Here is a 24588-nt window from a genome sequence, read left to right as displayed (position 1 = left end):
TAAAGGAGAAGGATAGTCTACAATGACCAAGAGCCAACAGGTAGGCTGCTACTGTATATTCTGAATAAAGTTGTTGTTATTTGTAATCGTGTAGGACGAGAAAGCGCATGCAGCCTCAATTAGCCTAGCTAGCTTCTCCCAGTTTGATGCAGTCAAGACAGGCACTAGTAATCATATTGGATGATGAATAATCTAGCTATGGCAGCGATTAGTCTACTATAGCGTGAGTCAGCCTGGTTGGTTGCGGTCTCTTGTCTCTCCCTCCCTCCTCCCTGTTACTGTGTCACTCGGTCAAACTCCCAGTAGCCTACACACTCACACAGCCCCTGCTAGAGCATCACCACTCTCTACCTCCCTTATGCTTTATCATCTCCGGTTAATTAAGTATCTTAAAAATATATTTCTCTGATGCTTCCCTAACTCGGATTGGACCGGGTTGTCCTCGGGTCTGTTCGGAACCACAGTAAAGTCAATCAGCAGAATCAGGCTTTGCCAAGATTACATGCCAGATTTAACCATATTATCAGTTCAACCCAGCTCAACCGAGAGCAAATGATAACTGATTCTCAGTTATCAAAAAATTGCAACTAAACCCAGCATAGTAGCAAAGTCTAGCTCACCATAACCCAGCCCAGCGTAGTATTGCCCATCCAACTCAGCTCACCATAACCCAGCCCACCGTAGCATTGCCCATCCCACTCAGCTCACCATAACCCAGCCCACCGTAGCATTGCCCATCCCACTCAGCTCACCATAACCCAGCCCACCGTAGCATTGCCCATCCCACTCAGCTCACCATAACCCAGCCCACCGTAGTATTGCCCATCCCACTCAGCTCACCATAACCCAGCCCACCGTAGTATTGCCCATCCCACTCAGCTCACCATAACCCAGCCCACCGTAGCATTGCCCATCCCACTCAGCTCACCATAACCCAGCCCACCGTAGTATTGCCCATCCCACTCAGCTCACCATAACCCAGCCCACCGTAGCATTGCCCATCCCACTCAGCTCACCATAACCCAGCCCACCGTAGCATTGCCCATCCCACTCAGCTCACCATAACCCAGCCCACCGTAGTATTGCCCATCCAACTCAGCTCACCATAACCCAGCCCACCGTAGCATTGCCCATCCCACTCAGCTCACCATAACCCAGCCCACCGTAGCATTGCCCATCTCACTCAGCTCACCATAACCCAGCCCACCGTAGCATTGCCCATCCCACTCAGCTCACCATAACCCAGCCCACCGTAGCATTGCCCATCCCACTCAGCTCACCATAACCCAGCCCACCGTAGTATTGCCCATCCCACTCAGCTCACCATAACCCAGCCCACCGTAGTATTGCCCATCCCACTCAGCTCACCATAACCCAGCCCACCGTAGCATTGCCCATCCAAGTCAGCTCACCATAACCCAGCCCACCGTAGCATTGCCCATCCCACTCACCCAAAGTAGTCCCAGCATCAGGCCTGGAGACCGACGACACAATGACGAATCCGAAGCCCTCGTTCTCTCCGCGTTGGATCTCCATGTCATATGGCTGCAGGGCTGCGGGGACCACAGCACTGCCGGAGCCCCCTCCTCCCCCACTGCCGATCCCACTGGTGGAGCCACTGCCGGAGCTGACTGTGTTGAGGGAGTTCTGGCTGCCCTGGGGGGTCCGCTTGCCTTCCGTCAGGGAGGGGGCCTGGGTGCTGCTGTGGTGTGACGAGGCCGGGGACGGGGGCACGTCACCCTCCCCTTTACCCACTGAAGAAGAGATGGGGGGAATGAAGAGTTGGGCAGGCAATATAAAAACGGTGTTCAGCAAATATATATATTTTTCCCCCTTATGTTTGGCACGGGCTAGTCATAGTTCACTGAGCCAATAAGCAATAGGTTTTAACTAGCGTGGGTAGTGTAGGTGGCCGCTGTTGTGGAGTGTGTGGTGAGTGTGTGTGGTGAGTGAGTGTGTGTGGGGGAGTGTGTGGGTGAGTGTGTGTGGTGAGTGTGTGTGGTGAGTGTTTGCCTGTGTATGCATATGCCTCTGTGACCCGTCCTCACCTCCGTATCCTGAGCTCTTGCGTCGGACAGTGAGGTTGACGTGGCCCTGCTTGGCGGCCTGCTGCATCAGCTGCACCACCAGCTGGTGAGACTTGCCCACCACCGCCGTGCCGTCCACACAGATGAGCTCGTCCCCCGAACGCAGACGCCCGTCCTCATCTGCTGCTCCATACTTCACTATGTGCCCAATGTAGATCTACAAAATACCATACAGATACATTAGCTCTGTACTTCCATTATGGGAATACTCTAGATCTACAAAACATGATACATATAAATCAGCCTTGTACTTCACTTGTAGTTCAAGTTCAACGCAGCTAAATTAAACCATTTGATGTTCCATTCCGTCCCAAAGCACAGAATCGTCTGGAATGCCATTGTATGCTGTAGCGTTAAAATGTCCCTGACCTGGAACTAAGGGGCTTAGCCCGAACCATGAAAAACAGCCCCAGACCATTATTTCTCATCCACCAAACTTTACAGTTGGCACTATGCATTGGGGTAGATAGCGTTCTCCTGGCATCCTCCAAACCCAGATTTGTCCGTCCAACTGCCAGATGGTGAAGCGTGATTCATCACTACAGAGTTTCCACTGCTCCAGAGTCTAATGGCGGCTAGCTTTACACCACTCCAGTTGACGCTTGGCATTGTGCATGGTGATCTTAGGCTTGTGTGTGGCTGCTCGGCCATGGATACCCCTTTTATGAAGCTCCCGACGAACAGTTATTGTGCTGACATTGCTTCCAGAGGCAGTTTGGAACTCGGTACGCGCTTCAGCACTCGGCGGTCCCATTCTGTGAGCTTGTGTGAGCTACCACTTCACTGCTGAGCCGTTGTTGCTCCTAGATGTTTCCACTTCACAATAACAGCACTTACAGTTGACTGGGGCAGCTCTAGCAGGGCAGAAATTTTACGAACTGACTTGTTGGAAAGGTGGCATCCTATGACGGTCCCACGTTGAAAGTTACTGAGCTCTTCAGTAAGGCCATTCTAATGCCAATGTTTGTCTATGGAGATTGCATGGGTGTGTGCTTGTTTTAAAATACCTGTCAGCATATATACAGTATATAGTATATATACAGTATATCGTATATATATAGTATACAGTATATACAGCGGGGAGAACAAGTATTTGATACACTGCCGATTTTGCAGGTTTTCCTACTTACAAAGCATGTGCAAATTAATTACTTAAAAATCATACAATGTGATTTTCTGGATTTTTGTTTTAGATTCCGTCTCTCACAGTTGAAGTGTACCTATGATAAAAATTACAGACCTCTACATGATTTGTAAGTAGGAAAACCTGCAAAATCGGCAGTGTATCAAATACTTGTTCTCCCCACTGTATGTAAATGTGATATATATATATATTTTTTTATTATATACATTTGCAAAAATTTTAAACGTTTTTGCTTTGTCATTATGGGCTATTGTGTGTAGATTGATGAGTGGGAAAAAAAACATTTAAATAAATGTTTGAATACGGCTATAACGTAACACAATGTGGAAAAAGTCAAGGGGTCTGAATACTTTCCGAATGCACTGTAAGTGAATGGTGTGCTGCATGAAAAGATCCCATTACAAACCTTTTGCTTTTCCTTGGCGCATCCAAACTTAACAGTGACAGACAAGGGATATGGTGGAGGAATGGTGCAGGGATACTCACCGGCTCTCCAGCCTCATTTCCTCCCAGGATGCGGAACCCAAAACCTGTATCCTTCCGCCACAGGAAGATCTCTTGCTCCTGGCAATCTGGCTCTAAAAAACACAACACAAGAGCTCAGTGGAGGTGAAACAGGGAGTAGACCTGACACTCAGAAAGTTCAACCTACGGCATGACTGTTGCATTAATCAATACACTGCAATTAAGTTCAGTATTCATAATCATAATATAATATATACCATTTTGCAGACACTTTTATCCAAAGCGACTTACAGTCATGCGTCCATACATTTTACGTATGGGTGGTCCCGGGATTCAAGCCCACTATCCTGGCGTTGGACTACATTTAAATTCAGTTCAGTTAGATCTTGTTATTAAACAATCTGGTATGAACACCCCCTCCTCTCTACTCTCCTCTGCATCACTGGGCATATTAGGTTCCTTCTCTCAGGTGCAGGGTTGGCTCCCAGAGGACAGGAGGAACAAATGCCATGTACATGCTCTCTATGAATGTGACCTTTTAACTCTCTGCCTCTTTTTCTCCTTCCGTCTCTCTCTGTGGAACACAAACACACGTGGCTGTGGGAGGACACAGGCAATTTGGTGTTAGTCTGTTCACCCACAGGGCCAGTCTGAACACAGGGCATGGACCACTTCTCCTGATGCACCTTCTGTCTGCCACACAGGTTTTATTAGCCCTCAGGTGTCTGTCTGTCTGTCTGTCTGTCTGTCTGTCTGTCTGTCTGTCTGTCTGTCTGTCTGTCTGTCTGTCTGTCTGTCTGTCTGTCTGTCTGTCTGTCTGTCTGTCTGTCTGTCTGTCTGTCTGTCTGTCTGTGTGACTGTGTGACTGTGTGACTGTGTGTGTGCAGGTTGGATAAGTCATTAGCCTTCCACTGATCCCTGTCCCTAGCACAGCAGATCTTTCTCTCTCTTGCACGTACGCACGCACGCACAGCCTGTAACTGTCAGAAAGAATATCCTCTGCAGGAGGGTCCCAGCATGGTCTCATCTCTAGCCCTGTCTCAGTCCTGTCTCTGTCCTATCTCCTGACACCACCAACACCACAGAGCACCATAATGCTGATATGAGTCCACAACAGACACACAGACGCCCCAGCACACATTAAATACCTCTCCTTTCCTCTCAACCCCCATCTCCAACTCTAACCCATTCTAATAATCCAGCCCAACAAACAGTAAGATCAGCTCCATGGCGGAAGGATCACCAGGCCCAGTTAATATTTAATCAGCAGCAGACCTAGATTCTACTGGCTCTACTTTACATACTGATTAACCAGGACTACAACACTGCCTGCATGGATTAACCAGTAATGCAACACCGCCTGCATGGATTAACCAGCACTGCAACACCACCTGCACTGATTAACCAGCACTGCAACACCACCTGCACTGATTAACCAGCACTGCAACACCGCCTGCATGGATTAACCAGCACTGCAACACCACCTGCACTGATTAACCAGCACTGCAACACCGCCTGCATGGATTAACCAGCACTGCAACACCACCTGCACTGATTAACCAGCACTGCAACACCGCCTGCACTGATTAACCAGCACTGCAACACCACCTGCACTGATTAACCAGCACTGCAACACCACCTGCACTGATTAACCAGCACTGCAACACCGCCTGGACTGATTAACCAACACTGCAACACCACCTGCATGGATTAACCAGCACTGCAACACCACCTGCATGGATTAACCAGCACTGCAACACCACCTGCACTGATTAACCAACACTGCAACACCGCCTGCATGGATTAACCAGCACTGCAACACCACCTGCACTGATTAACCAGCACTGCAACACCGCCTGCACTGATTAACCAACACTGCAACACCGCCTGCATGGATTAACCAGCACTGCAACACCACCTGCACTGATTAACCAGCACTGCAACACCGCCTGCACTGATTAACCAGCACTGCAACACCACCTGCATGGATGAACCAGCACTGCAACACCGCCTGCACTGATTAACCAACACTGCCACACCGCCTGCACTGATTAACCAGCACTGCAACACCACCTGCATGGATTAACTTCTAGTTCCTCCCAAACCCGGATCCGGGAGCACCCCCATCAGTAAAAAAAGCTGACTAGCATAGCCTAGCATAGCGTCACAAGTAAATACTAGCATCTAAATATCATTAAATCACAAGTCCAAGACACCAGATGAAAGATACACATCTTGTGAATCCAGCCATCATTTCTGATTTTTAAAATGTTTTACAGGGAAGACACAATATGTAAATCTATTAGCTAACCACGTTAGCAAAAGACACCACTTTCTTACTCCACCATTTTTTTACTCCATCAGTAGCTATCACAAATTCGACCAAATAAAGATATAAATAGCCACTAACCAAGAAACAACTTCATCAGATGACAGTCTGATAACATATTTATTGTATAGCATATGTTTTGTTAGAAAAATGTGCATATTTCAGGTATAAATCATAGTTTACCATTGCAGCCACCATCACAACTCTCACCAAAGCAACTAGAATAACTACAGAGACCATCGTGTATTACCTAATTACTCATCATAAAACATTTCTTAAAAATACACAGCGTACAGCAATTGAAAGACACAGATCTTGTGAATCCAGACAATATTTCAGATTTTCTAAGTGTTTTACAGCGAAAACACAATATAGCGTTATATTAGCTTACCACAATAGCAAACATAACAACAGCATTGATTCAAGCCAAACATAGCGATAACGTATAAACCACCAAAATATATAAATTTTTTCACTAACCTTCTCAGAATTCTTCAGATGACAGTCCTATAACATCATATTACACAATGCATATAGAGTTTGTTCGAAAATGTGCATATTTAGCGCCACAAATCGTGGTTATACAATGAGAATAGTGGCCAAAAATTCAAGCAATCTGTCCGGCGCCATCTTGGAGAGGCACCTATTCTAATCGAAAACTATTCATAAACTTGACTAAAAAATACAAGTTGGACAGCAAATGAAAGATAAATTAGTTCTTAATGCAATCGCTGAGTTAGATTTTTAAAATTAACGTTACTGCGCAATACAGCGTGCGCTAAAGCGAGACCGCCCCATAATTCATGGCGGAATTATTATTTTACATTTGTCAACATAAGTACGAATTAACAGCATAAAGACTGCTTACTATTAGCTGAGCTTCCATCAGAATCTTGGGCAAGGTGTCCTTTCTCCAGAACAATCATCTTTGGGTTGAAAGATGTCCTCTTGTCCGGTCGAAATAGCCGCTAATGTTAGCCACCAACTGGAGAGGTGTCCAACTCGTGAAAGCGCATGACAAAGAAATCCCAGAAAATCGCAATAAACTGCTATAAACTGCTATAAGTCGGTTTAAATTAACTACCTTATGATGTCTTTAACACTTATAACGAATAAAAACATGACCGGAGATATAGAACTACTAAAACGAAAGCGTTTGCAGGACGCCATTGTGATGTCTTCTTGCGCCAGGCGCACCGTTGAAAAGGACGGTACTTCCGTTCCACGGTCTTATATAAGGTCCCAGATTGCGCAATCCACTCCATTCAAATTCTCCCCGCTTACTGACATCTAGAGGAAGACGTATGCAGTGCATGTAGCCCGATGGCTTACATGGGGACTTATAAACTGACCTCAGAACAGGGACCTCGATTTCTGAAATCTCACTCCCTGACAGGAAATGTGCTACAGAATGAGTTCTGTTTCACTCAGAGAAATAATTCAAACGGTTTTAGAAACTAGAGAGTGTTTTCTATCCAATAGTAATAATAATGTGCATATTGTACGAGCAAGAATTGAGTACGAGGCAGTTTAATTTGAGAACGATATTTTACTAAGTTGAAACAGCACCCCCTATATTGACAAGAACCAGCACTGCAACACCGCCTGCACTGATTAACCAGCACTGCAACACCACCTGCATGGATTAACCAGCACTGCAACACCACCTGCATGGATTAACCAGCACTGCAACACCGCCTGCACTGATTAACCAACACTGCAACACCACCTGCATGGATTAACCAGCACTGCAACACCGCCTGCACTGATTAACCAGCACTGCAACACCACCTGCATGGATTACCAGCACTGCAACACCACCTGCATGGATTACCAGCACTGCAACACCACCTGCTAGCACACAAAACAGGCTGAGGCTGGCAGGCAACTAGCACTACTCACTGACACACATATATACATACATACATACATACATACATACATACATACATACATACATACATACATACATACATACATACATACATACATACATACATACATACATACATACATACTTACAAGCTGCACGTGCATACATAATGAGCATATTCTGATAATGGATGCATTTTTAATACACCATGAATGTAAACACATTATTGTTGCCAGACATGCAACATGCCTCTTATAAAGTGCAAATGACAAATGACAAACAACATTACATTCCTATTACACTAAGTTATGTTTGCTTGTCTCCCCACTCAGTTTAATTGTATATGTTGCAATGTACTGTAAATGACCAGACTCTTTAATAAAGAATGTTTTTCTCGAGGAGTCATCATATTGCCCCCTAGATGGAAATGAATGACCCATTGTTTGGAGAACAAACCATTTCTTTCAAGAGACTTGTTGTGAGTATAGTAAATTAGTTGGGTGGCGCCCTCCTCCATTCATGAATAATGGAGGACCTGGGTTGTGACTGCAAAGGATATGGGGGAGAGTCTAAGAACAGATGTTTCTGCTTTTACAACTCAAAACGGGGGTGCCTTCTATCGCCCAGTGTACCTTCTATCATTCCCAATTCTTAGGGTTAGAACAAGGAAAAAGTATTGTATGCACCACACTATTGTTCAAATAAATTATCATAATTTTTTCTGCTGATGAGAACATATACATTATTTTTGTCAAATAGCTCATGACGTAGGCTTGGGTCAACACTGCATATACCATATATTTCATTTCTGAGTCGTCAGCAAGGTAGGATGCATGTGATCCTTCATTTCTAGTCCCTTCTTCCGCTGGCATCAGACCTACACATGAGTGTTCGGAAATGCAGGTGTTTATATATTGAGAGGTGTCAATAGCTTCACAGAGCAAGAAACACATCTGTGTTTCAAGGAGACTAAGCTCTCCGAGACCTCTGTCACAGAGTCAGGTTTGACTCATACACTGATACCACACACACACACACACACACACACACACACACACACACACACACACACACACACACACACACACACACACACACACACACACACACACATACACACACAGAGCTGCTCCTACAAAGTACTTAACAGTGCTTCTCCTCCAGGACACAATGCAACACCCACTTAGTTAAACAAACTCCTACACTGCCTAGTCTAATCCCAACAGAATAATCAGAAAAGTTTCAAGAGTTTCTCTCTTCCCACCAATCAACAGACATGATGATCAGATCCCAGGCTCATTCACTCTAGTTTATACATTTTTGATGTATTTGAGTTCGGCAGCATTGTTGAACCTACACTTCAGTTGTGCCAAACAACCACAGTGAAGTGATGACTGATGACTCACGTCTGCTCTCATACATGCTCCTGGACTGGGCCCAGATCTTGAAGGGGTCTGGCTTCTTCTGGAGGGTCATGGTACCATCTCCAGGGTCCTGGGTGGGCAGGGGAGGCAGGCCAGACAGCAGCTGGGTGGGGGCGGCCAGAGGGGGGCCTACGGCCTCACTGGGCATGTTGGAGGAGGGGTGGCTGGGAGAGTCTGTGTGGGTGCTGCGATGGCTGCACACACTGTGCTGGGAGCTGCTCTGACTGTCCTTCCTCTCCAGCTGCTGCTGAATGGACAGAATGGGGAGGGAGAGAAAGGAGGGAGAAAGGGTGGAAGACAGGGGGAGAGAGATAAGATGAGAGGAGTAGGTGAGGTGATAGTGAGAAAGAAGGAGAGAGAGAGGGCCGAATAAGAGAAGACAGAATAAAGACAGGGAGTGAAAGAAGAGAGATAAGTAAGAAGGGAAGGTCGTAGAGAGAAAAAAAGAACCATCCAAGGTCATTATCATAGAAACACCAAGTGAATTGATTGTGTCTGTCAGTAAGAGCTGCATTCTAACGGTGTGCGGGAGAGATGACATGGTTTCTATGACGCCCACACACAGAACTGTTTCTGAATAGTTTCTTTATATTACAATAAGACAACACGATGTGTTTATTCATACACACACTACGTTCATGTCCCCCCATTTATCATGACACCAGGCAGGCGAGAACTGCTTCCCACCAAGACGGGCTGAAATTTCAGACGGTCTTCTCAAATAGCTCTTACACTAAAAGGGCATTATCATCATTTTCACAATTGTACAGTATTAATGTTCCAAACCTCTCAGCCAATAACACTAGTTTTCAGTTTATTTATTTTATGCAACAAAAAAAAATCTGTGCAATTCACTGAATATGAGACCTCTAAGCTTGGTTATACGACTGTGGGACATTTGAAGAAGCTTATCAAAATGGAATACGAAAAACCTGTAGGTGTCTAACACATTGAACATACAGATTCAGGTCAAGGAAACCATGTCATCAGGTTGTATCTAGATCAATTTGACAGTAAGACATTTGACAGTTCTATAATATTTGTTATGGTTGATTAAATATTAAAATCAACATCATGCATGAAAAAAAAAAAAAAAAAGCAAACACAAGCTTGTTAGTAGAAACAAAAACACACTTACAAGCCAACACTTTGCAAATACACCAAGACAGTTGGGTCCCAACTGCAAATGGCAGTGTACTCTAAGCACATATTTAAAGCCCAGCATCAGAGACAGAACAGCGCTTAGAGACTGACACAGACTTGCATGCAGCCTGACATTTCAATGATACAACACAAAGCCTGCTTTCCCACCGTGAAAAACGAATTGACAGTGGCAACCGACCAGGGTCACCATTGCCCCCGCTCAACCCTTACAGAGCCCTTCCCCTCCCCCACCCTGTCACATGATCTCCATCAGCGACGCCCCATCTATGACCGATGCCATATCGCACTAAATCTTAATCCCAAATAGCCCTGCTTCCCATTAACAGGAACACTGAAATATGTATGTAATGTATTATCCACATTCCTATAATATACATACTCTGTGGATGGCTGTGGGTAGAAGTTGCCAGTTTGGCACTGAACTAGGTTTAGCCAACTCTCCCTTACCTGATGACGAGCTACGGTTTGATAAACAGTCATAATAAAAACACAGTTGGGAACATAAATCACTATGAGTGGAGTGTTCCTCCTTTGCTGCCTCCCCAAATCCTGACTTAAACCAATAGGGTGGCAGAACACAAAACGGATCTAGGATCCGTTCTAGGGACAACTTTACCCTCTGGATGAGGCTCCAGGGTGTTATTTACAGCTGGAGAGTTGTCTCCTCATAGCCAGTATTGATTTCTCATCAGGTTAAGATGTGTGTTAAAGATGAGGAGGCGTTCGCTCTTTAAACCTCAGAATAAAGTTATTGTCCCTGGAGAGACCATCCTACTGCTCCAGCACTGAGGTAGCTAGTGTACCTCTCCTCCTCTCTGTCCACTGTACCTGTGGGCTCAAGCATGTGAGTCACTCCCATAGAATGCCTCTAACATTTCCTTCAGGTCTTTCCCTCATTCCATCATTGTTTGTTAATCTATCCTCCTCTACACAAGCCACTGCTATATGACAGCCACTCCCTCCTCCCTCTTTCCCTTCATCCATGACCCTATGCCACCCCTACCAGCTGGTCACTAATACAACGACTCAACCAGGGCACCAAGGCCAACCTTAATCGCTGATAGTACAACAGCATGGGAGAGGTGGAGGGAGGAAGAGAGAGAGAGCGGGAGAGAAAGAGAGATAATATGGAGAGAGAAAAGACAGGGAGAGGGAGCAATGGGGAGATTGAGAAAGAGAGAAAGAAAAGGAGGTCACAGTGAGGGAGCGAGAGAGGGGAAAGAGGGGAGAAAGAAAAGTAGCAGAGGAGGTATATGGAAGGCTCCATGTCTTTTGTTCTTTAAATAGCCCCCACACCCATCCAGTAGAAAGCAGGCATGCACCGGGGGAATAACACTAACACATGCAGAGGAGGAAAGGGAGAAGAGAGTTGTGTTGTACTTACCACCAGCTTGGGGCTCCTCTTGGCCGGCACCACTCCTGCAAAGCAGCGGCAGAGAGACAGAGAGAGCATTAATGACCGGCGTTACTCCGTAACCGTCCACCCCGAGCAAAAACAACCACTTCACCGGACAGACGGAGGGACGCAAGGATGGAGGGAAGGACGACGGGTCCTGCTGCAGAGCTGAGCTAGCCCAGCTCTCTCTCACTCTCTCTCATTCTCAGAGTGGCGCTGCGCTGTGCTACGTTGTGCGTTAGCCAGAGTGATCACCGCCTCCCCATGCGGTCTACTAACCCTCTCTCTCCCTCTCACTCACCCTCTCTCTCTCGCTCACCCTCTCTCTTTCACCCTCTCTATATCTCACCCTCTCTCTCTCACCCTCTCTCTCTCACCCTCTCTCTCTCTCACCCTCTCTCTCTCTCACCTCTTCTCTTTCCTGCTACTAGCACAGGAGCTACTGATCTCTCTGCATTAGTGAAGCTGACTGACTGACTGACTGACTGACGCTGCAGAAGGTTGCTCCCATCCACCGTACCACTGAAGACGAGCCACTGAGCGACCAAACCACTAATCGAGAATGAGACAGAGCACTCTGCAGGCAGAATCTCAACTACAGATTTAGGATCTTAATTTGAGCCAATTTGCTACAGCAGGAAAATAATCCTGCAACAACAGGAAATGTGAATTATTATGTGGATTATAATTAATGGACATTTTTGCAGGGGTTGCTACATTTTTCGTAAGGGAAGACCATGTTTGAAATTTCATTGGGAAATTAGGAAAGTTATCCTGCAACAGGGTAATCAAATTAAGATCCTACATCTGTATTACCAGGAGTCCAGGAGCTTGAGCATGATATGGAAGGCCATTGTCAGCTCCCCTCTCACTGAGAGCATCTTCTGAATGTCTCTCTGTGTGTTCACCTAGAGCAGGCAGCAGCTCCTCTGCTCAACACTTGCACATTGAGAAGCAGATCTTGTCTACTCCCTCCCTCGCTTTCTCCCCCTCTCTTTTTTTCCTATGCCCTCCCCCTCTCTTTTTTTCCTATGCCCCTGTGGCTTGCTTGCTGGCATCCACCCCTCCCCCACCTCTCTCTCTCTCCTCTGACTCTCCTTCTTACTATCACACACGCACGCACACACACACACACGCACGCACGCACGCACGCACGCACGCACGCACGCACGCACGCACGCACGCACGCACGCACGCACGCACACACACACACTCACTAGAAGTAATGGGATGATGAATACCAATAATCTACATTTAAAGTTAACAGCTTATTCCAAACCCCTTACAACCATGATATCCATTCACACAGTTTAGCTGTGAAACAAAACCCTAAATTGTAAAATCAACTGATACAATCAACCTGTTTCAAGCAACTGGTACGGAATCCATGACAAGTAGCACACTGAGTAGAGCAACAGAGATACCGATAAGCACTATTGTCCCTTCCTTCTTTGTCTTTGTATCAATTCAACAGGAATTCTAAGGTCTTAGCTGCATTTAGTCAACACTGAGTTATTGACCAAGAAGTTCTTGTTCTGTACAATGTCCTCTACCTAGGTAATATTCTCCAGTTGTTAAGACATAAAGAATACAAGATAAAACATGTTTTACCAATGAGGGTTTGGAACATTAAAGCCAACTATCTCAGAATCATATTTTTGCAGATAGAACCTTATAATTCTAAGGTCATGTAGGCTATTATAAAAAAACACCTGCAGCAGAATACTACCTAGGAAACCAGATTGATAGCATACTACCTAGGAAACCAGATTGATAGCATACTACCTAGGAAACCAGATCGATAGCATACTACCTAGGAAACCAGATTGATAGCATACTACCTAGGAAACCAGATTGATAGCATACTACCTAGGAAACCAGATTGATAGCATACTACCTAGGATACCAGATCGATAGCATACTACCTAGGAAACCAGATTGATAGCATACTACCTAGGAAACCAGATCGATAGCATACTACCTAGGAAACCAGATTGATAGCATACTACCTAGGAAACCAGATTGATAGCATACTACCTAGGAAACCAGATTGATAGCATACTACCTAGGAAACCAGATTGATAGCATACTACCTAGGAAACCAGATCGATAGCATACTACCTAGGAAACCAGATTGATAGCATACTACCTAGGAAACCAGATCGATAGCATACTACCTAGGAAACCAGATTGATAGCATACTACCTAGGAAACCAGATTGATAGCATACTACCTAGGAAACCAGATTGATAGCATACTACCTAGGAAACCAGATTGATAGCATACTACCTAGGAAACCAGATTGATAGCATACTACCTAGGAAACCAGATTGATAGCATACTACCTAGGAAACCAGATTGATAGCATACTACCTAGGAAACCAGATTGATAGCATACTACCTAGGAAACCAGATTGATAGCATACTACCTAGGAAACCAGATTGATAGCATACTACCTAGGAAACCAGATTGATAGCATACTACCTAGGAAACCAGATTGATAGCATACTACCTAGGAAACCAGATTGATAGCATACTACCTAGGAAACCAGATTGATAGCATACTACCTAGGATACCAGATCGATAGCATACTACCTAGGAAACCAGATCGATAGCATACTACCTAGGAAACCAGATCGATAGCATACTACCTAGGATACCAGATCGATAGCATACTACCTAGGAAACCAGATCGATAGCATACTACCTAGGAAACCAGATCGATAGCATACTACCTAGGAAACCAGATTGATAGCATACTACCTAGGAAACCAGATTGATAGCATACTACCTAGGAAACCAGATTGATAGCATACTACCTAGGAAACCAGATTGATAGCATACTACCTAGGAAACCAGATTGATAGCATACTACCTAGGAAACCAGATTGATAGCATACTACCTAGGAAACCAGATTGATAGCATACTACCTAGGAAACCAGATTGATAGCATACTACCTAGGAAACCAGATTGATAGCATACTACCTAGGAAACCAGATTGATAGCATACTACCTAGGAAACCAGATTGATAGCATACTACCTAGGAAACCAGATTGATAGCATACTACCTAGGAAACCAGATTGATAGCATACTACCTAGGATACCAGATTGATAGCATACTACCTAGGATACCAGATTGATAGCATACTACCTAGGAAACCAGATTGATAGCATACTACCTAGGAAACCAGATTGATAGCATACTACCTAGGATACCAGATTGATAGCATACTACCTAGGATACCAGATTGATAGCATACTACCTAGGAAACCAGATCGATAGCATACTACCTAGGAAACCAATCGATAGCATACTACCTAGGAAACCAGATTGATAGCATACTACCTAGGAAACCAGATTGATAGCATACTACCTAGGAAACCAGATTGATAGCATACCTCCTAGGAAACCAGATTGATAGCATACTACCTAGGAAACCAGATTGATAGCATACTACCTAGGAAACCAGATTGATAGCATACTACCTAGGAAACCAGATTGATAGCATACTACCTAGGATACCAGATCGATAGCATACTACCTAGGAAACCAGATCGATAGCATACTACCTAGGAAACCAGATCGATAGCATACTACCTAGGATACCAGATCGATAGCATACTACCTAGGAAACCAGATCGATAGCATACTACCTAGGAAACCAGATCGATAGCATACTACCTAGGATACCAGATCGATAGCATACTACCTAGGAAACCAGATCGATAGCATACTACCTAGGAAACCAGATTGATAGCATACTACCTAGGAAACCAGATTGATAGCATACTACCTAGGAAACCAGATTGATAGCATACTACCTAGGAAACCAGATTGATAGCATACTACCTAGGAAACCAGATTGATAGCATACTACCTAGGAAACCAGATTGATAGCATACTACCTAGGAAACCAGATTGATAGCATACTACCTAGGAAACCAGATTGATAGCATACTACCTGGGAAACCAGATTGATAGCATACTACCTAGGAAACCAGATTGATAGCATACTACCTAGGAAACCAGATTGATAGCATACTACCTAGGAAACCAGATTGATAGCATACTACCTAGGAAACCAGATTGATAGCATACTACCTAGGAAACCAGATTGATAGCATACTACCTAGGAAACCAGATTGATAGCATACTACCTAGGAAACCAGATTGATAGCATACTACCTAGGAAACCAGATTGATAGCATACTACCTAGGAAACCAGATTGATAGCATACTACCTAGGAAACCAGATTGATAGCATACTACCTAGGAAACCAGATTGATAGCATACTACCTAGGAAACCAGATTGATAGCATACTACCTAGGAAACCAGATTAATAGCATACTACCTAGGAAACCAGATTGATAGCATACTACCTAGGAAACCAGATTGATGTATATTGTAAGTAGGGAATTTGATAGCGCATTAGAGGTCATTATCAAACTACAGTAGCACTTTCTGTTTAACATGGAGCATGCTGCATCTGTACTTTCTAGAGAAGGTATAATGAATACCTCCCGAAGAGCGTTTGATCCCTGAGGTATCTCCATCTACCAGGTTCAGCCTCTCTCCTGCATCTCATCCACCTTAGATAAAGCCAATAAACCATCCTCCACTTTAATCTCAAACTGATTTAAGGTTCACCTGTGGCCGATGCATGCCCTCACGCTGTCACTATCCCGCAACCCAGCACAAAGAAAACACTCTGAAAACATCAATGGAACCTTCCGGCAATGTTAACACACGATAGGAAAGCTCTTTCTTTACCCATCCTGCTGCATTGGCGAAAATCATTAAATGTTAAAACTTTCTGTTGCTGCCTGCAAAGCCCCTCTACACGATTCATAATTTATCCTCACACTCTCTTTCTACCGCTCCCTCTTTCTCTCTCCCTCTTTCTACCGCTCCCTCTTTCTCTCTCTCTCTTTCTCTCTCCCTCTTTCGCACCCCCTCTTTCTTTTTTTCAGACAGTGGAATTGCCTATAATGGCAAGGAGTGGGAGGAACATCATAGCAAGCATGTGAATGAGTATGTGGATGATAAGAGTGTGTGTGTGTGTGTGCGTGTGTGTGCGTGTGTCAGGATGCACATAAGTTAGATCAGAAGATCAACAGAGGTTGATTAGACCAGTGGTTCCCAAACATTGTTTTGCATTGTGGACCTACCTAATGCCACTCAATGATATATCGATGATACTGTATATCGCTAGTCAGGGGAACAGTAGCTAAAGTGTATTCAGATCTGCGGCCAGGCTGGCATTAAATCTGACCTACACATCAAGTTGATAAAATATGATAAATAATCTGGGGCAAATTTCAATGTGAATTAAATGCCCACTACTGCATTGAAATGATTGTAATGGACTTGTCCCTGCTCTGCAGACAGCCCACTTATGCAGCTAAAGCAGCAGATTTACATGTCTTGCTGCGGTAATGCATGTTAACACGTGGTTCAGCGCCTCACTGTGTTAGAGTAGTTCCAGCACTGTGATATTGATGTACACATCTCTCAGTTCTGTCCTTGCTTCCACTGTGTGTTACATCTAGACCAATGCCCAGGTTATGTAGAGACCCGCTGATGCACAAGGAACAAAAGGAGATACAATATCACATATTGTAGGAGGGAAACACACATTCCTCCGTTCACACATGGCCATTCACACATACACACACACGCACACACACACGCACACAGTACACTTACTGTATGTGACACACCCACAAACAGGCACCTGTGTGATACACACACACACACACACACAGACAGACAAACACAGGCATGTGCGAGCACACACGCAACATCAGATCAAATCAAATGTTATTGGTCGCATAAACATATTTTGCCGATGTTATCGCAGGTGCAGCGAAATGCTTATGTTTCTAGCTCCAACAGTGCAGTATACCTAACAATACAAAACAATACAAACAAATACAAATAAAGGAATTAAGAATTAGAAGGAGCAATGTTAAGGTCCAGAATATAAATCTCCAGTATATGTATATGATGCTGTATGGACAGTATGAACAGTATGGACAGTATGTGAATAGGGAAGGTGTGTAGAGCAGTAATTATATAGGATGAGCCTTGACTAGAATGCAGAATATACTTATGAAGTGGGTAAAACAGTATGTAAACATTACTAAAGTGAACAGTGTTCAATGAATATGTACATAGGGCAGTAGTCTCTAAGGTGCAGGTTTGAGTAACCGGGTGGTAGCTGGCTAGTAACAGTGACTAAGTTCAGGGCAGGGTAAAGGGCGGAGGCCGGTTAGTAACAGTGACTAAGTTCAGGGCAGGGTAAAGGGCGGAGGCCGGTTAGTAACAGTGACTAAGTTCAGGGCAGGGTACAGGGCGGAGGCCGGTTAGTAACAGTGACTAAGTTCAGGGCAGGGTACAGGGCGGAGGCCGGTTAGTAACAGTGACTAAGTTCAGGGCAGGGTACAGGGCGGAGGCCGGTTAGTAACAGTGACTAAGTTCAGGGCAGGGTACAGGGCAGAGGCCGGTTAGTAACAGTGACTAAGTTCAGGGCAGGGTAAAGGGCGGAGGCCGGTTAGTAACAGTGACTAAGTTCAGGGCAGGGTACAGGGCGGAGGCCGGTTAGTAACAGTGACTAAGTTCAGGGCAGGGTACAGGGCGGAGGCCGGTTAGTAACTGTGACTACGTTCAGGGCAGGGTAAAGGGCGGAGGCCGGTTTGTAACAGAGACTAAGTTCAGGGCAGGGTAAAGGGCGGAGGCCGGTTAGTAACAGTGACTATGTTCAGGGCAGGGTAAAGGGCGGAGGCCGGTTAGTAACAGTGACAAAGTTCAGGGCAGGGTATTGGGCGGAGGCCGGTTAGTAACAGTGACTAAGTTCAGGGCAGGGTAAAGGGCGGAGGCCGGTTAGTAACAGAGACTAAGTTCAGGGCAGGGTACAGGGCGGAGGCCGGTTAGTAACAGTGACTATGTTCAGGGCAGGGTACAGGGCGGAGGCCGGTTAGTAACAGTGACTAAGTTCAGGGCAGGGTACAGGGCAGAGGCCGGTTAGCAACAGTGACTAAGTTCAGGGCAGGGTACAGGGCGGAGGCCGGTTAGTAACAGTGACTTAGTTCAGGGCAGGGTAAAGGGCGGAGGCCGGTTAGTAACAGTGACTAAGTTCAGGGCAGGGTACTGGGCGGAGGCCGGTTAGTAACAGTGACTAAGTTCAGGGCAGGGTAAAGGGCGGAGGCCGGTTAGTAACAGTGACTATGTTCAGGGCAGGGTAAAGGGCGGAGGCCGGTTAGTAACAGTGACAAAGTTCAGGGCAGGGTATTGGGCGGAGGCCGGTTAGTAACAGTGACTAAGTTCAGGGCAGGGTAAAGGGCGGAGGCCGGTTAGTAACAGAGACTTAGTTCAGGGCAGGGTACAGGGCGGAGGCCGGTTAGTAACAGTGACTAAGTTCAGGGCAGGGTACAGGGCGGAGGCCGGTTAGTAACAGTGACTATGTTCAGGGCAGGGTAAAGGGCGGAGGCCGGTTAGTAACAGTGACAAAGTTCAGGGCAGGGTATTGGGCGGAGGCCGGTTAGTAACAGTGACTAAGTTCAGGGCAGGGTAAAGGGCGGAGGCCGGTTAGTAACAGAGACTTAGTTCAGGGCAGGGTACAGGGCGGAGGCCGGTTAGTAACAGTGACTAAGTTCAGGGCAGGGTACAGGGCGGAGGCCGGTTAGTAACAGTGACTAAGTTCAGGGCAGGGTAAAGGGCAGAGGCCGGTTAGCAACAGTCACTAAGTTCAGGGCAGGGTACAGGGCGGAGGCCGGTTAGTAACAGTGACTTAGTTCAGGGCAGGGTAAAGGGCGGAGGCCGGTTAGTAACAGTGACTAAGGTCAGGGCAGGGTACAGGGCGGAGGCCGGTTAGTAACAGTGACTAAGTTCAGGGCAGGGTAAAGGGCGGAGGGCGGTTAGTAACAGTGACTAAGTTCAGGGCAGGGTACAGGGCGGAGGCCGGTTAGTAACAGTGACTAAGTTCAGGGCAGGGTACAGGGTGGAGGCCGGTTAGTAACAGTGACTAAGTGCAGGGCAGGGTACAGGGCGGAGGCCGGTTAGTAACAGTGACTAAGTGCAGGGCAGGGTACAGGGCGGAGGCCGGTTAGTAACAGAGACTAAGTGCAGGGCAGGGTACAGGGCGGAGGCCAGTTAGTAACAGAGACTAAGTGCAGGGCAGGGTACAGGGCGGAGGCCGGTTAGTAACAGTGACTAAGTGCAGGGCAGGGTACAGGGCGGAGGCCGGTTAGTAACAGAGACTAAGTGCAGGGCAGGGTACAGGGCGGAGGCCGGTTAGTAACAGAGACTAAGTGCAGGGCAGGGTACAGGGCGGAGGCCAGTTAGTAACAGAGACTAAGTGCAGGGCAGGGTACAGGGCGGAGGCCGGTTAGTAACAGTGACTAAGTTCAGGGCAGGGTACAGGGCGGAGGGCGGATAGTAACAGAGACTAAGTGCAGGGCAGGGTACAGGGCGGAGGCCAGTTAGTAACAGAGACTAAGTGCAGGGCAGGGTACAGGGCGGAGGCCGGTTAGTAACAGTGACTAAGTTCAGGGCAGGGTACAGGGCGGAGGGCGGATAGTAACAGAGACTAAGTGCTGGGCATGGTACTGGGCGGAGGCCGGCTTGTGGTGACTATTGAACAGTTGGATGTCCTGGAGATATAGGCTGTTTTTCAGTCTCTTGGTCCCAGCTTTGATGCACCTGTACTGCCTCGGCCTTCTGGATGGTAGCGGGGTGAACAGGCTGTGGCTCAGGTGGCTGAGGTCCTTGATGATCTTCTTATTCTTTCTGTGACACCGGGTGCTGTAGAAGTCCTGGAGGGAAGGCAGTATGCTTTGGTGATGCGCTGGGCAGACTGCACCATCCTCTGGAAAGCCCTGCGGTTGAGATTGGGGCAATTGCCATACCAGGCAGTGATACAGCCCGACAGCATGCTATCAATGGTGCATCTGTAGAAGTTCGTGAAGGTCTTAGGGGCCAAGACGAATTACCTTTTTTACCACACTGTCTGTGTGGCTGGACCATTTCAGGTTGCCGAGGAACAGCTTTTCACTCTCTCCACTGCAGCCCCGTTGATGTGGATGGGGGTGTGCTCTCTCTGCTATCTACTGAAGTCCACTATCAGCCCCTTCATTTTGTTGACAATGAAGGAGAGGTTATTTTCCTGGCACTACCCCGCCAGGGCTGTCTCATTGTTATTGGTAATCAGGTCTACCACTCTTGTGTCGTCTGCAAACTTGATGATTGAGTTGGAGACGTGTGTGGCCAGACAGTCATGGGTGGACAGGGAGTAGAGGAGGGGGCTGAGCACGCACCCTAGTGGGGCACCCGTGTTACACAGGGCAGGGTTCAGACCCAGGGCCCAAAGCTTAGTGATGAGCTAGGAGGGCACTATGGTGTTGAGGGCTGATCTGTAGCCGAAGAACAGCTTTCCCCCATATAGGTATTCCTCTTGTCCAGATAGGGCAATGTCCAGTGCAATGGCGATTGCATCATCCGTGGATCTGTTGGGGCGGTATGCAAATTGGAGGTGTCGGGTAGGTGGAGGTGATATGATCCTTAACTAGCCTCTCAAAGCACTTCATGATGGCAGAAGTGAGTGCTACGGGCAATAGTAATTTAGTTCAGTTACCTTCACTTTCTTGGGTATAGGAACAATGGTGGACATCTTGAAGTGGGGACAACAGACTGGGATAGGGAGAGATTGAATATGTCTGTAAACACTCCAGCCAGCTGGTCTGCACAAGCTTTGTGGACGTGGCTTGGGATGCTGTCTGGGCCGACAGCCTTGCGACGGTTAACACGCATAAATGTCTTACTCACGTGGAAGTGGGTGAAGAAGATCCATAGCTTGTCCAGGTCCCTGCCACATATACATCTCCTATCTGAGCTGTTGAATTGCGACTTGAATTTGTCCCTGTACTGTCGTTTTGCCAGTTTGATTGCCTTACGGAGGGAATAACTACACTGTTTGTACTCGTCCATGTTCCTAGTCACCTTGCCGGATTAAATGTGGTGGTTTTCACTTTCAGCTTTGCATGAATGCTGCCATCTATCCACAGTTTCTGGTTGGATAAGTTGTAATCGTCACAGTGGGAACAACATCCTCTATGCACTTCCTACAACATGACACCGACAGACATGACTGCCTGCTTCTAGGTCCTAGACAACAGTATTGTTTTAGGGGGTGTTATTTCTTTCAATTTCTGCTCAGTACGTTTCTTGCATTATTACCTACAGCCAAAAATTATTTTGGGTTATCGCACGCACGCACACACACACACACACACACACGCACACGCACACGCACACGCACACGCACACGCACACACACACACACACACACACACACACACACACACACACACACACACACACACACACACACACACGACCTTTGTGCTATTGACTGTGCCCAATAATGTTTGTGCCATGTTTTGTGCTGCTACCATGTTGTGTTGCTGCCATGTTGTTGTTATGTGTGTTGCTACCATGCTGTGTTGTCATGTGTTGCTGCCTTGCTATGTTCTTGTCTTAGGTCTCTCTTTATGTAGTGTTGTGTTGGCTCTCTTGTTGTGATGTGTGTTTTGTTCTATATTTACATTGTATTCATTAAATGTTTTTATTTCCAGGCCCCCGTCCCTGCAGGAGGCCTTTTGCCATTTGGTAGGCCGTCATTGTAAATACGAATTTGTTCTTAACTGACTTGCAGTTAACTGACTAGTTAAATAAAGGTCAAATAAAATAGAATAACCCCCCCATCCCATCCAACATACACCCAGCAGGTGTGAATGATGCATTGTGCTCACACCACCTAGTTCCTTCCTCCTGTCTGAGCCTGAGCAGCAGAATGACAACAAGGCTCTGCTCAATACTCGGAAACGGAACAATGAATCCGTTGGCCCGTCGCTCCTTTTAAAAGCCTCTGGATTGATCACTAAGAATGGAACACTGGCTTAAAATGCCCAGTCTTCTGAACATTGAGCAGACCATGCTGTCTGAATGACTAAGAGGGCCTGGCTATTGTGATGCTAATGGTTTGGGAAGTAAACAGTGTTGGAGTGAAAGAGCAGTGGTCAGTGAGTTGATCTGTAATGGACTGAGGACTCTAAGAGAGTGGAGCTGTGGAGCGTTCCAGGTTTAACACTTGGCTCAGAGAGAGATGCTGTGGGTCTGTCTTAACTGTGTCATAGCCACCCAGCTGACTGGGTAGGGACATCTATTAATGAGGAGATTATGGGGAGAAAGTGGTGTGTGGGTTTGTTAGAGTCGACATGTGAGTGGGTGGGTGTGTGCGTGGGGGAGTGTAGTGTGTGGGTACATGACATTTATTATTTCAGTGAATCTGTTTCTATGCTCTGTTCAGGCTGTGGCCTTGGATATGTTCTCAGCAGTCCCACACTAAGGGAATGAATGGCTGTTCTCAACTGTCCTTACATCAGAGCGCTACAGGAACAACATGACAAATATCCTGTTTTGTTTGGCTAAACTCCTTCACTTTCTTCTATACATCCCCATGTTGTCTTTCTAGTCACCTCTCCATATCTTCCTCTTTTCTTGATCTACACCCATCTCTTTTCTTCTTCCCATTTACCTCCTCTCTCTCTCTCTCTCGATCCTATCATCCCCAAGGGGACAGTCCCTACTGAGGTGCTGCGGAGCATCGTCATGGCAACAAAGGCAAGGCAAGATGGAAGATATTTACAACTCACCTCGCAGAGAGAGAAAGGGAGGGGAGGAGAGATATTGTGGGTACAAGGTTTTGAGGGGGGAAGGAGGAGAGGTAAGGGTGGGAGTGGCTGAGAAGAGTTCATGTACTGTACGTATGTTGATCTGAAACGTTCTCCCTCTCCCCTCTCTTGATATTAGTCTATGGGTTAAACATTGAAAACTAGGACGCCCATTCGTTGGGATGTCCTACGTCCAAGTCACGATTCAATTCAATTCTGATACATTGTTATTGTGGCACATATATGGCACAAAATAATGCTATTGTGGCACATATTGATGTATTGACAAAACACATTGTACAGCTAGACAATATGCATTCATTAAACATTTGTACTGCGTAGCTAGCAAAACTAAACCCCTTACGGACAATCAACTCTCGATGCCTCTGTGAACTTTTCTCCTCCCACACAAACAACTTTTCTATTTTTCAGAAACTCCATTTAGAGATGCAGAGAACTCCTGGTCCCCTGAGGCGATGAGAATAAATAGCTGAACTGTTGTATCATCATAAACAGTGTTACTGCCAATCTTCAGGGATGATTGTAACGCTGCATATCTCAGATAATGCTGACAGCTCTATATGACTCAAGGTAAGAAGGACAATCACGTTTTATTACCGACGTTCAGTATCTAACTGAAATGAGACCATGTGATAGAGGATGCTGGATGTAGTCTGCATACTGCTGGTTGTGAAGGTATTGACATGACGGCATGATGCACACCTCCTGTATGTTTCCTGTGACCTTGTGCCCCTCTCTCTCTCTCTGACTCAGACAGAGCAGATTGATGACTCAAAAATGCAGAGATTAAGTATTTTATTCATCTACCTAAGGGAGGGTTTCCTCTCCTCCTCCTCTTCCCTAAACCAACTTATTCTCTCATCGAGCATTGTTGAGCCTCCTCCTCCTCTTCCCTAAACCAACTTCTTCTCTCATCGAGCATTGTTGAGCCTCCTCCTCCTCCTCTT

The 24588-nt window shown here is 46.2% G+C and overlaps 1 protein-coding gene across 6 annotated transcripts in view; it reads right to left on the bottom strand.

Moving 5' to 3' along the window:
• The window catches only part of LOC120061350 (membrane-associated guanylate kinase, WW and PDZ domain-containing protein 1-like), a 228511-nt gene that overhangs the window by 14865 nt on the left and 189058 nt on the right, over positions 1–24588 (bottom strand). For 5 of the 6 annotated variants that reach the window (XM_039011100.1, XM_039011103.1, XM_039011102.1 and 2 more), the window contains exons 12-16: positions 11871–11905; positions 9305–9569; positions 3718–3809; positions 2049–2244; positions 1452–1754 (exon numbers count right to left, since the gene is read on the bottom strand). In XM_039011100.1, the coding sequence (XP_038867028.1) occupies positions 1452–1754; positions 2049–2244; positions 3718–3809; positions 9305–9569; positions 11871–11905 (891 nt within the window). The remainder of the gene's footprint in view (positions 1–1451; positions 1755–2048; positions 2245–3717; positions 3810–9304; positions 9570–11870; positions 11906–24588) is intronic. The other variant, XM_039011101.1, reaches the window with a different exon arrangement.

The sequence above is a fragment of the Salvelinus namaycush genome, chromosome 16 (genome assembly GCF_016432855.1).
Source record: "Salvelinus namaycush isolate Seneca chromosome 16, SaNama_1.0, whole genome shotgun sequence".
Lineage (NCBI taxonomy): Eukaryota > Metazoa > Chordata > Actinopteri > Salmoniformes > Salmonidae > Salvelinus > Salvelinus namaycush.
This window is presented reverse-complemented; position numbering and strand designations above follow the sequence as displayed.